The 12,752-nt window shown below is 60.0% G+C and overlaps 1 protein-coding gene across 1 annotated transcript in view; it reads right to left on the reverse strand.

Moving 5' to 3' along the window:
- CAMTA1 (calmodulin binding transcription activator 1) overlaps window positions 1–12,752 on the reverse strand; it is a 749,204-nt gene that overhangs the window by 240,767 nt on the left and 495,685 nt on the right. Inside the window, exon 6 of the mRNA XM_006766821.2 lies at window positions 1,405–1,476. Within this exon, the coding sequence (XP_006766884.2) occupies window positions 1,405–1,476 (72 nt within the window). The remainder of the gene's footprint in view (window positions 1–1,404; window positions 1,477–12,752) is intronic.

Raw genomic sequence — 12,752 nt, forward strand, 5'->3', positions numbered from 1 at the left:
CCACACAGGACCCACCAGGGGCTGGAGGCCCGGGAAGGGGTCTGCAGCCGGAGCGTGGCCTGGAGGCCGGGCAGGCTCTAACCCAGTCCCCCCCACCCCTGGCACAGGAGAAAGCCACGTGCTAAATGGTGGAGCCCATTCCTACGAACCAGACAGGGAACTATCATCCCACGACCACTGAAGGTCCTTCTCACAGGAACTCGGGTCCGAGCAGTTGGAAAGCCAGGTGCTCCCGGGCCACCACCAAGGGAGACAGACCGGGGAGACTGGCGAAGGGCAGGTTGTCGGGAAACCGTGTCTGCAGATCAGCCCCTCGGCGTCACCCGCTAATGACCTTGTCCCACCACAGACCATTGTTTCCGGGAACTGGGGCGAGGGCAAAAGGGCTTGGAGGCGGGGCAGCCTCGGTGTCCACACCAAGACGCCTCTGAGCCTGGGACACCTTCCAGGCCACCTGCCCTGGGGCCAGGGCCCCCCCTTCACTCCGAGGCTGTCCTCTCTGACCACATGCCACACCCCACGGGCTGGCAGACCCCCCAGAGCACTGGGGCCTGGGGGTTGGTGAACTTGAACCACAGCGGATATAGACAGTGGACTCACGCGGGAAAGACTAGAGCCAGCAACTCCTGGAGCAAGAGCTTGGGTGATGGTGCCAGGCCCACCCACGGTGGGTTCTGGCAGCAGTTGCAAATCAGAGGCCAAGCTTTGAGGACCCAGACCCAAAGGCATCCCTCCGGCCTCCCCCCACACACAGCAGCCGCTTCGAGCAGGTAGGAGGACCAGCTGTGATCACCAATTGGAAGAGGCCGGCACCCAGGCCGGACTCAGCCAGGCTGTGCACCAGCACCATGGACAGCGATCAGGCAGCCAGGCCACCCTATGCATCAAGGACCCCTTCTTTAATCCTGCTACATGGCAGACATCACAAATGGATTAAAGAACTCCTTCCCCTTCCCCACACTCCCAGCCAGGAGCACCTCCTCTCCCAACAAACCTCCCAATCGATCTGAGTCAATCCAACTGCAACTGCTGTGCCCCCAGAAGCCGATTTTCCGCACATGCCAACCACTGACCCGCAAGATAAAAGGAAGGTGCAGCTCACAGCCGGCGGGCATTCCCCGGTCCTTCTGTCCTTCTGTCCTCATCCAGAGGAAGCCAAGGCACTCGGAAACACCCGCAGAGGCTTACTCCCAGGGGCAGGTGAAGACTACCCACTCTGGGCTCTCTCCGTTTCCTGGCACCCCACACGGCACCCGGCCAGCCGCACAGCTGGCCTCAGCACACACCCCGACATCACTGGGAAAGCTGGCCAGGGCCGCGGCACGCAGGAGCCCCCCACTCGGTCCCTCCACAGACCCTTCCCAGCACCAGAGACGGAAGCAGCACCGAGTCCCGGCCACCTACCTGAAGGAGCCAGTAGCACCTCCGGTGGAAGGTGGGGATGATGGAAGAATGGACATAGCAGCCGTACAAGCACTAGGGAGAGAGGAAAAACGAGAATTCAGTTGGAAAAAGGGAAGGAAGAGAGGAAGACGCACAACAGAGAAGGAGCGAGAAAGGGCTACAGACAGGGCCAGCGCCCGGGGGACTGAGGGCAGGCGCCTCTGCTTCTGGGTCCCGGACCAAGAGCCAGGGGTGGGAGGTCTGAGCGGCACAGCTGGGAGTGCCAGCCAGCAGACCTGATGCGCAGCTGGGCTGCTCACCTTTTCTTGGGCCATGGAGGCATGTGAGAACCCAGAAAAGCCAGGGGCCAGGGGCCAGGGAAGGGCACATATGGATAATTTTGCCTATAATTTTAGGGGCTTGGAGTTATGCCTATGATTTTAGGGGCTTGGGTTACCCTGGAGTTCATTCATAGAGCCTCGGTCAAGGCGCCCTGGTGGACGGGGAGGGGCTAAAGGTGACAAAGTCGATTCAAACACACACACTCCACACCTTTCCTGGCCAAGGAGCGTCAGACCGGACGGGGCCAACCTGGCTGGTAGGAGCCCCAGGGGTGTGAGGCAGGGAGGCCGCATCCCTAGGTCTCACCTCCAGACCCGAGAGGCCCCTGTTACACCCCGGATTTCTGGCTCTGACTTACAGTTTGCTTATTCACAGATTCGTTTGTTCTAAGCACAAACCAGCGTCTTTTGCAGGTGGTTTTGGTTTTAGGAAACAGCCATAGCCAGGCTGGATATAAGGTGGGATATAGGAATAAGGTGGGTGGGAACTCAAGTTCAGGGGCTGTGTGTGCGGTGGCTGTGAGGAGGGACACAGACCCGGGAATGGAGTGATTGCTGAAACGTCGATGCTGACACGCTGTGCTCAGGGGCGATGCCCGCACACGGCACACAGCACTGCGCACCGTGGGGCTGGCTCGCTGGCAGAGGTGGGAGAGGGGTGGGGAACGACACATCAGCCAAGGCCCTCTCGCCACCGAACCCTGAGAGTGGGAGTGGGAGGGATTCTGCCTTCGCCTTCAGCCTCCAGTTCCAACTGGAGTGCTCCCCTCCCATCTCAGTGGGGGTTCCCCTGACACATGGTCCAGATGGGGGGGGTGCAGAAAGAGAAGGCAGCGCCTGGGGAAGGATGGCAAGCGCTGCCCTCCCTCCCACTGCTCATCTTCGCCTCACTCTCGTCCCTCCACCCCACACCAGGTCTGCTGAGCCCCCACCAGACACCTTTACACCCCAAAGCCCCAGGTGGGAGCTGATCCCCGAGGAGCCGCCTGAGCCCTGCCTGTCTGGTTAGCAGGGCTGAAAGAGAAATCACTTTAGACTACGGGATTCTGGCTGCAAGAAATCAGATTTCCAATATGTTAGCACTTCCACAGATCGCTGTCAGCTGGGACGTACGCCCCGTACACACCAAACAAACACAGCGGAAATTAATTTAAACGATTCCCTTGCAATTCTTGCCCACGGAATGTATTTATTATTAAAAAGGCAATATTCTTTCCCGACTTCTCGGTACACTTTTTCCCCCGCCTTTTGTTTTTTTTTAGTTTTAATTTTTGATAACACACTCCTTCCTGCCCACGGAGGTCCGCGTTTGGATCTGTTTCCGCGAGCCTTTGGTTGCACCGAACCAGCAGCCGCCTCACTGTGAACCGGCCCTTCTCCTCCCGAATCTGCCTGGTCTCGGGGGCAGTTCCAGGTCTTGTCCTCATGCAACGAGCCAAATGGGAGACACCGATGGCCAAGGGAAGCCTCTCCTGTCCCCTGGAGATAAAGGCTCCCCCTTCCTTCCCACTGTTCCTTCCTCTGGAAGGTTCGCAGCGCCCCCCCTTCCCACTGCTGTCCTGAACTTGGGGAGAACCTGGTTGATCTGCGGCACCATCTCCCCCGAGACTTGCTGCCTTCCGCTGCGCTGCAGCATCCTTGAACCTCCAGTGAAAGAATCTCCAGAATTTTCCAAGCACCTACTGTGTGTCCCTCTGTGCAGGGCACCAAAAGGGCACACACTGCCCTCCCCTTCCCCACCCCCCAGTCGCTCCTGCCCCCTCTCGCGGGCACCCTCCCGCCCCAGAACTGCCCAGAACCATCTGATAGGCAGATGATGTTGAAAAGAAAGATTGCTGTTTCTACATCAAGGCTCATGCATTTTAACCAGAGGCACCCTCGGGCCTGGTGCAGAATCGGCTGCTCTATTTTTAGATGTTGCTCCCACCACGTCTCTGGCCTGTACAGCAGAGAAGCACAATGTTGGGAATACAGGAGAGGGGAGCTGGGCTAGCAGGGGACCCCCCCAGGAGCCCCAGCCCTGTCACAGGCATCGAGGGAGGAAGGGAAAGCTCCCCAGAGCCCCCGAAGGACTCCGCCCCCCTATTCCCTGCTCAGCACATGTGTGGGCTGTGGGCCGTGGGCCGTGAGCCGTGTCCTGGGCTGGAAGCTCCAGGAGGGAGGTGGCTGGGAGCTCTCCCCAGTGGCTCACCCAGGACACGCGGCTCCACAGCCTGGCACAGGGGAGGCCCGGAGACAGGGAAGAGGCAGGGAATAGGTTCTGCTTGTGGTGCCGTGAAGTCACGCCCTAGGAAAGCATCCTGGGAAATGGCTCTGCCTTCGCTGCTCAAAGGGTCCTTGCGGGGAGTCTGCGGGTGAGCGCAGGCAGCAGGGAGGGGGTGCGGAGAGGAGGGGCCTGTCTGGGGTGGGAGACCTCCGCTCACCAGCAGGGTTCCTGGGTCCAGGCTGTAAAATGGGCACTGCCCCCTCCTGTCCCCTGGGTGGCTGAGGGTGGAGAGCAGCTGGGACAGGGGTCAGAGGAGCTGGGGGGCTGAGCGATGAGCAGGGTTGACCAAGGGCGGATGGCAGGAAAGCAGGTGGGGCCGGAGGTGAGACTGCAGACTGGGCCAGAGGAGCTACGGTGAGGATGAGGACGCTGGGTGGACTGGAGTGGGAAGTGAATGGGGGAGGGGCTAAGGGAGGGGGAGGGGTGAAGGCCAGGCAGGGGGTCAAGGCTGTCAGATCACAAAAGGCCAGGGAGCCACAGCAAGGAGCTGGGCCTCACCTGGGGCAGCGGGGAGTGAAAGATGCCAGGATCTGATGTGGGATTCAGAGCTCCTGTGGCAACCCTGTGGCCAGGGGGTGCCATTCACTGGGGCAGGAAGCCGGGTGGGGGGCGGGGGATGCAGCAGGCTGGAGGGGAGGGGCTGACCAGATATTCACCTGGTGACTTTGAGGGGCTCGGGAGATACCCAAGGGGAGACACACAGAATGCAGGAAATGGCAGAGACCTGGGCTCGGTCTGGGCTGGAACCATCTGGGCATCGTGGGCAGTGGGCGTCCACCCAGGCAATGCCGAGCCCAGCCTTTCCGGTGGACAGAGCAGGGGGCATCGACTTGGCAATGCTTGGAGGGCACGGCCTTGCTGGGTGCCCCCGCCCCTGGCCCTCTCCCCCCTCGTTCACCACGCCACTCCCAGCCACGGCCAGGACCTGCCCTGATCCCAGGCGCCCTCTGTCAGCATCGTCCTCACTTGGCTGCCTTCCGGCCGTTCCCAGCCCGTATGACAATGTCATCACCGCGCCAACCGGGGATTAATTGCGCACTATTTCTCGCGGCAGCGTATCAAATCCATTCCCTTTACCCACTAATCAAAAAAGCAATCAAGTTTGTCTGTAGCAATCTGTGTTGTACAAACTCCCGGGGCTTTCTGATCAGGCTCCGGGGTCCCCTGGGGGCTCCCTGGGCTGAGCTTTCCATTTGGGGGCCAGGCTGTGGTTGGAGGGGGAGTCACAGCCTGGGGCTGCGGGATGCAGCTGTGTGTGTGTGTGTGTGTGTGTGTGTGTGTTTGCGCGCGTGTGGGGGGGTGTACGGGGAGGCGTGCCGTGCGTCCCGTGTGTGTGTGTGTGTGTGTGTGTGTGTGCGCGCGCGCGCGCGCGCGCGTACTCCGAACCCGAGAAAGCAGCTGGCTATTTATAGGCAGCCCAGGGGGCCTGCGCCTGCAGGAGGAGGCAGTGCCAGCCTCGCTCGGCTGGGGAAGTGAGGCCTGACAGCTTCCCTCTCACATGGCAGTTGAGCGAGGAAGGATTGTAGTTCTTCTTAAATACTCACAATTGCTTTTATGACACTATGGGGCGTTTTTCTCTTCTTAAATAAAGAGGAAAGAGAATTTCAGGGGAAACCAACAGCAAACAGGAGCTCCCTTCACTCCACATCCATACTCCCACAGCGAAAGGGGCGTCTCATCCCCGAAGGGGGCAGGGGCCACGCATCTCCCAACAGACTCAGCTGCCGGGATCCCGTGTGTGCCAGAGGGTCCGCCAGGGCCCGCCAGCCGCCCGCCTCCGTGGGCTGAGGAAGGGCACACCGCGGCGTGGCTTCATGGCCGGGACACGGGACACAGCTCTCAATGGCTCCATGTGACGCGGCTGGTTCTCCATTATCTTTCCGTCTGTCTGGTGCCCCCTGCTTCTCCCTCTCTCTCAGGTACATGCTCAGCCCTCCTGCCGACCCTTCCACTCTGGGCTTGGGCTCCAGGAAACAGCTGACTTCCTGTCCTGGGCAGGCCTGTGCTTCTTCCACATGTCTCCTCACAGGGCCCACCACCGGGGGAGCACACCCGGGGGAGCCACGCAGCCTGGGTCCATCTCAGGTCCTCCTCCTCCAGGGAGCCTGCCCTGACCAGCCAGTGGGAGGGCTCAGGGGCAGTCATGGGGATGTGGGTTCTGCCTCCGGCTCATCATTACACTGTCATTGTCATTTAACTTTCTGCGGCCCCAGTCCTGTCTCACCTGTCCTAGGCGTTGCCGACCGTCTGGGCGGGCCAGATGGCAGACTCCTGTGAGTCCCATGGCTGTTGTACAAGCCGCCTGGGAAGGAATGGGCTCGGCTTCGTCCCAACAAACCTTCACTCGTGGGCACTGCAGTTTGAATTGTGCGTCATTTTCACTTGTTGTGAATATTCATTCTTCTTATGACTCCCCCCAACCATGAAAAACTCTAAGCCATTCTTGGCTCACAGGCTCTCTACACAGGTAGGTGGCGCGATCTGGTCCTTGGGTTGGCCAACCCCTGACCCTCAGATCAGGGAGTGAATTTCCCCACGCGGTTCCCACGTAGCAGGTGCTCAGTAAACTGCTTGATTCCCACAGGGGTCAGTCCCGAATGCCCCGCAAGGAGTGGCGGGAGCCAAGCACGCGGAACGCAAGACCACATTTAACAAGCACACGTGGTTCCGAGCAGATCGCGTGTCCCCCGCTCCATCACCCTGAACGCCTGTGTGAAGTCACCAGCACTCGGCAGTGCACAGACCGGAGCGCGGCCTCCTCTATCGACGAGCGCCTTCACTTCACGACTAACAGCCCAGTGAGCGGGTCCAGCAGCTGGAGGCGCCGGCAGGGCTGGGATGCCCCCCGATGCCCTGACCCTGCAGGCCTTCTCCTCTGGGAGAGCTTCCCCTGGTGTCTGGGCCCCTCCCACAGGAGGCAGTGACTCCCGGAGTCAGGGCTTGCTACCGCCTTCCATGTCTGGGAGAGTGTGAGCCCAGCGCCTTACTCCATGGATTTCGGATTTCCGGAACGAACATCCCCAGTATTGCTTGGTGGGTCTTTCTAGAGAGACGGCATCCAACATGGAAGCCATGAGACAGTGTGGCTGCTCAGATAATTCCAGTCAGATAGAATGAAATAAAACAGAAACGTCAGCCCCTCCGTCACACTAGCACGTTCCGAGTGCTCAATGGCCACGTGCAGTGAGTGGCTCCTGTGCTGTATGGCATGGGACACCCCATCACCATGGGACACCCCATCACCATGGGAAAATCCATCACCATGGGACACTCATCACCATGAGACACCCCATCACCATGGGACACCCATCACCATGGGACACCCCATCACCATGGGATACTCCTCCACCACAGACACCCCCTCATCATGGGACCCCCCCTCACTACGGGACACCCCTCATCATGGGACACGCCCTCACCACAGGACACCCCTTCACCATGGGCCACCCCCTCACCATGGGACCCCCCCTCACTACGGGACACCCCTCATCATGGGACACGCCCTCACCACAGGACACCCCTTCACCATGGGCCACCCCCTCACCATGGGACCCCCCCTCACTACGGGACACCCCTCATCATGGGACACGCCCTCACCACAGGACACCCCTTCACCATGGGACACCCCCTCACCATGGGACACCCCCTCACCATGGGACACCCCCTCACCATGGGACACCCCATCACCATGGGACACCTCATCACCATGGGATACTCCTTCACCACAGACACCCCCTCATCATGGGACACCCCCTCACTACGGGACACCCCCTCATCATGGGACACCCCCTCACCACAGGACACCCCCTCATCATGGGAGGTACTACTGATGTGGAGACCCTGGAGAGCAAGAGCAGGGGAGAGGTACAGTTTAGAGCTGTGTGGCTGAGACCTGTGGAGCCTGGACCCCAGAGGCTGAGATCTGGGGAAGCCAGGGTTGGGGGGAGACGGCTTTTGGAGGTTGGGACTCTGGGAGGGGCTGCACTGTGGGGAGCTGGGAGTTCGAAGGCTGGGCCAGCCTGAGTCAGTCAGTGAGTGTCTCCCTGAGTCTCCTGAGTGAAAGCTCACTCCTCAGCTCCCCCTTCTCCCCAAAAAGCCTCCTCTAATGCAGGGATAATGCCTGCTGTGTCCTCAGACGGGGCGCTTACATCAAATCCCCACCCATAATCCTCTTAGGAGAGTCCCACTGCTACCTCCTCCACAAACAGCTATAGCCGGGGGCTGAGAGCACCAGGAAACTTGTGGGGGTAGCTCCCCACCTCGGCCCTCTGGCTCCCTCAGTCCTCCAGTACCCGCCACGGCTCCCAGTGCCTCCCGCCCTCCACTGCTCTCACCTCTCCCCACTGGGGAGGTGACCGTCGGCACAAAGGCAATCAGCGTGCAAATAGATTTTTAGGTGCCCGGCTTAGCTCACACTTAAATCTGATGTATGCGTGACAAAGATGAATAGTTTTAAAAAATGTGTTCTGGCATAAAGGTGACGGAGGAAAAGGAGATAACAGAGGAGAGAGAAAAATCCACCGAGAAGGTGATGATTTAAGGCTGCTCTGAAGTGGTGGAGGGGCAGCGGCGGTTCATTCAGAATATCCCAGCATGAGAGGAGGCAGCGAGAGCCATGCCCTCTGAAAGAACCACCCGGGCTGGGCAGGGCTGGCTCAGACGGAGGAGGAGGCCGTGGAAGTGGGTTTCCTGTCAACGAGCTTTGACTGCAGGCTGCTCCGTGCCAGCCTCAGTGCCTGGCCCCCACCGTCTCCGGTCTCCCCAGGCAACACACAAAACAGATCCAAACAGCCCAACGCCAAGCCCAAGGGGCCCTGGAGGGTGTGATGGAGCCCAAGGAGGGAAGAGTTCCCTTTTCCATGTTGAAGGTCAACAAAGTCACCCAAAGGGCAGTGATGTTTGTGATGAGGTGGACAATGGGAGGGTAAGACCAGGCCAGGTGGACGACGGGAGGAAAGGACCAGGCCAGGTGGACAGCAGGAGGGTAAGACCAGGCCAGGTGGACAAGAAGGGCAACTTCAGCACAGAGCATGGTCTGGGCACGGCTGCCAGCCTCTTCCCAGCGTTCCCATCCAAGTCCTCCGTGCGGACGACATGGGGTGGCTGAGTCCGTGAAGCCGCAGACTGTTCTGCAGGGCCCCCCATGGGACCCATGACGAGCAGCTGGCAGATGGCCTTGCATTTGAAGCAACGGCCTTGTGATTTTTATGGCTCTGTCCTTGTCCACTGGTCCAGTGGTCTCCGGTCTCCCCAGACAACATACAAAACAAATCCAAACAGCCTGACTCTGCACACGGAGGGGGATTTCCTGGAAGGAGGACGGGAAGCTTGTAGAGTTCAAGGACAAGGGCAGGCACAGGGTTAGAACTGCGGGTCTGGCCCCACAGCTCCCCCTGTCCTTCTGCCCTCGCTGTATCTCCCCCACCCAGCTGGGCTGTCTGTAGGTGGTGGGGAGCAAGAGCCCATCGATCCAGTGTGACCCGGGAGGCAAGAAAGTGTCTCTCTTCCAGATTTGAGATGACAGCGCCGGGCGGGACTCTCCCCGGCCTGGCTGTGAACCCCAGAACTCTTGGTGGGGCGGGAGGCACCTGAGCGGGCAGAGCTGCAGGGCTCCTGGGTTGGGGTGAAATGTGGTTCCTCTGGTGCCACAGTTCTGACATCCTCAGGGGAAGCAGATGGGAGAGAGAACCCTCCAGCACCTTCCCGATCTCCCTCTACCAGCTGCTACTCGGTGCGGAAGTAGGTCCAAGCAGGCACCCAGAACGCCGAGACAGGTCTGCGGGCGCTGGGAAGATCTGTGGGGACAATGGGGATGGTGTGGAGTTTTTCTTGCCTCTCGTCTCTACTCTACATCCACCCCGCACAGAGGCACCCTCGGGAAGACCAAGGCGAACGGGCGAGCAGTCTGCCCCAGGTCACATGGTTGGAAGAGGTGAGGAGACTCCAGCCCACCCCTGTTGGGCCCAAAGCCCTGGCTCCTTGCGATGGCTGAGCTCAGGCCTGCTGGGCCTGCCTTTGTCGACGAGGGATGGATGAGTCCTGGGCTGCTCCTGGGACTGCCTCACTGAAGGACCTGGTCCACATTAATCTAAGATTAGACCAAATGATTCCATTCACATGCTGCCTGCGAAGACTGGGCCTCAGAACTTGTTAAATAGTGAATTGCTTTGAAATTAGTTTGAGCTAAACGGATTACAGCCTGATGCAGCCTCCGGGGCTGGGTGACAGGGGAGATCCGGCATATTAGATCGTCATTGACCGGGTGTCCACCGGCCTCTCTCACAGACAATCTGTGGTGGCATCTCCCAGAGCAGCGAGGCCCTGCGGCACCAGGGCACCGCGCCAGACAGCAAGGGGGCCGGCCAGGGCCCCGCCCCGAGACCCATGGGTCACGCCGGCAGATGCCAGCCTGGGCCCAGCTCAGGCTCCCCAGTGGGGCCAGACCCTCCCCTGGAAACAGTCCCTGAACACTGCACTTTCGTGGGAGGTTCCCCTGGGCCGGGGTGGGCAGGCTCCCAAAGATTCATTCTCTAGGACCTTGGGGACTTCCTCATGGGAGATGGGCTCCCCCTGGCCTGACACCCTGGTGGCCGGATCCTCTGTGTCATCAAGTTGGGCTTTTGGCCAAGTAATCAACTGTCCCCTGTGCTGGGTGCTGCAGGTGACCCGGGAGGTGGGGTGGGAGGCTGGACCCCTGCAATCCTGGAGGAGGTGGCATGAGCCCCTCTCTGCAGGTGTGGGAGCGGGGGCTCAGAGGCCCAAGGTGCCATCTGTTAGTGTGGAGTCTGACCCACAGGCATCCCCCCGCCTCCTGGGCAGAAGGTCTGGTGCACACAGTGGAGGGGCAGCCGGGTCAGGTGGCCCAGTGGGCTGTGGAGGTGGGGTCCTCAGAGTGGAGGACTTGAGGGCAGAGAGAAACCCATGGGGTGGGGGGACAGCAAACTTCACAAGGTTGGCAACTCTCCCCCCTCCCAGGCGCGCACTGTGCCAGGGAGAGCGCCAAGAGTCCAGGGCAGCACCTGGCAGCCCAGGACACGTGTGCACCCACTTTGGGCCCTGCAGACAGGAGAGCCCTGGACACCTACATCCGTGGGAGCTCAGAGGAGGGGTTCACAGGGGTGGAGCACCCTTGGCAAGCAGAGGCGGCCAAGGAGACCCTCCAGATGGGGGTTGGTGGGCAGGAGGACAGGTGGGCTCTAGTCGGGGGGAAGGAAGGGAAGGAGGAGGCACCCCCCAGGGGCCCTGGGTCTGGGTGAGGAGTGGGGAGAAACCCGGAGAAACACTGTGGGGTGCACCATGGAAAGGCACTCTCAGTTCTCACCCTAGAGCAGTGGTTCTCAACCTTCTGGCCCTTTAAATACGTTCCTCAGGTTGTGACCCAACCATAAAATTACTTTCGTTGCTACTTCATAACTGTCATGTTGCCACTGTTACGAATCGTCATGTCAATATCTGATATGCAGGATGGTCTTAGGCAACCCCTGTGAAAGGGTCATTGGACCACCAAAGGGGTCGTGACCCACAGGTTGAGAACAGCTGCCCTAGAGGCTCCCCCATCTTCACAGAAAGTTCTAGACTATCTTTACAGCATGGGCTGGAAAGGGACCTAGACAGGAAGGGAGGAGCGGGGGTGAGGGGACAGAATGGGCTCTGAGAGGCGAGTGCCCCAGGCCCGCAGCCCCTCACCTGGGCGGCCGCCGGGACCAGGCTGGGCCTGCGGAAGCTCATCTGTTCAAGTGGCTGCAGCCCGACCCTTGTGAGTGAGGAGGGCGATAAAAATCAAATGAAGTTTTAGATAAAAAGGCATAAAAATCATGTTCAGGGATATAAATAAACTCCCTGGAGCTTCAGCTTTATTGTGTTTTGGGGATCCAGGATTAATAAATTAGGGGCATAAAATGGAAGGGAGGCTAAAACTTGATAATAAGGTAAATTTAGATTTAGAGAGACGTCATCCAGGCCCAGGAGATGGGGCAGGAGGGAGGGGCCGCGGGCTCCCTCTCTGTGGGGGTCCAGTCCAGGTGCTCCCTCCGACCCCCCCGGACCCCCAGCCCGGTTTGTGTGGGCTGCCCTCCATCTCCCCTCCCCCGCAGGCGCTAGGCCGCTTTGGGGATGGGCCACCCGGTCACTGCTCTGTCTCAGAACGCCCTCCTGGCACCGGGTGCCCCCAGGCCCTGCCAGGTGGGTGTAGCTTCCACCTCAGGTGCTGGTCCCTCCAGCCCGTTCACTAGTTCACTGCATCTGGGCTTGTGTCTGTCCCCAACCCTCCCTAAAGGTGCTGGCATAAACATCAAATAAACAAAGCGCAACTGATTTTCTCTCATCGAAGTGGATTTGCTGAGACCGATCTCCTGGGGCCTCGCCAAGTGGCTGGACCTGCTCTCCGAGTGGTTTGTGCCTGTCAGGGACTCATCAACACCCCCACCCACCCCTGCCGTCTCCCCTGGCAGGACCGAGCCCCCCATAGCACTGAGGACTGTGAGGAAGAGGATGCTAACCCCCAGTAACTCTTGGTCTGGTGCCCCCTCCCCCGGCCCCAGCACCTCTCAGTGGAAGGGAAGAATAATGGGGAGAAACTGCGTCTCTGGGGAGGCCAGGGGTGTGTCCTTTGGCGCTGGGAGGCTTTGGTCTGCCTTCCAGGCGGCTGGCCCTTGTCCTCACGCGTTCTCTGTGCCTCGGTCCCCTGTTCCCAGAAGGACCAGGGCCTTGGGAGACATGGATAACCCAGGAGCTGCTCCCAAAGCCCCCAGAGGCATTCTCAT

Source organism: Myotis davidii, unplaced genomic scaffold, assembly GCF_000327345.1.
Source record: "Myotis davidii unplaced genomic scaffold, ASM32734v1 scaffold299, whole genome shotgun sequence".
Classification (NCBI taxonomy): Eukaryota; Metazoa; Chordata; class Mammalia; order Chiroptera; family Vespertilionidae; genus Myotis; species Myotis davidii.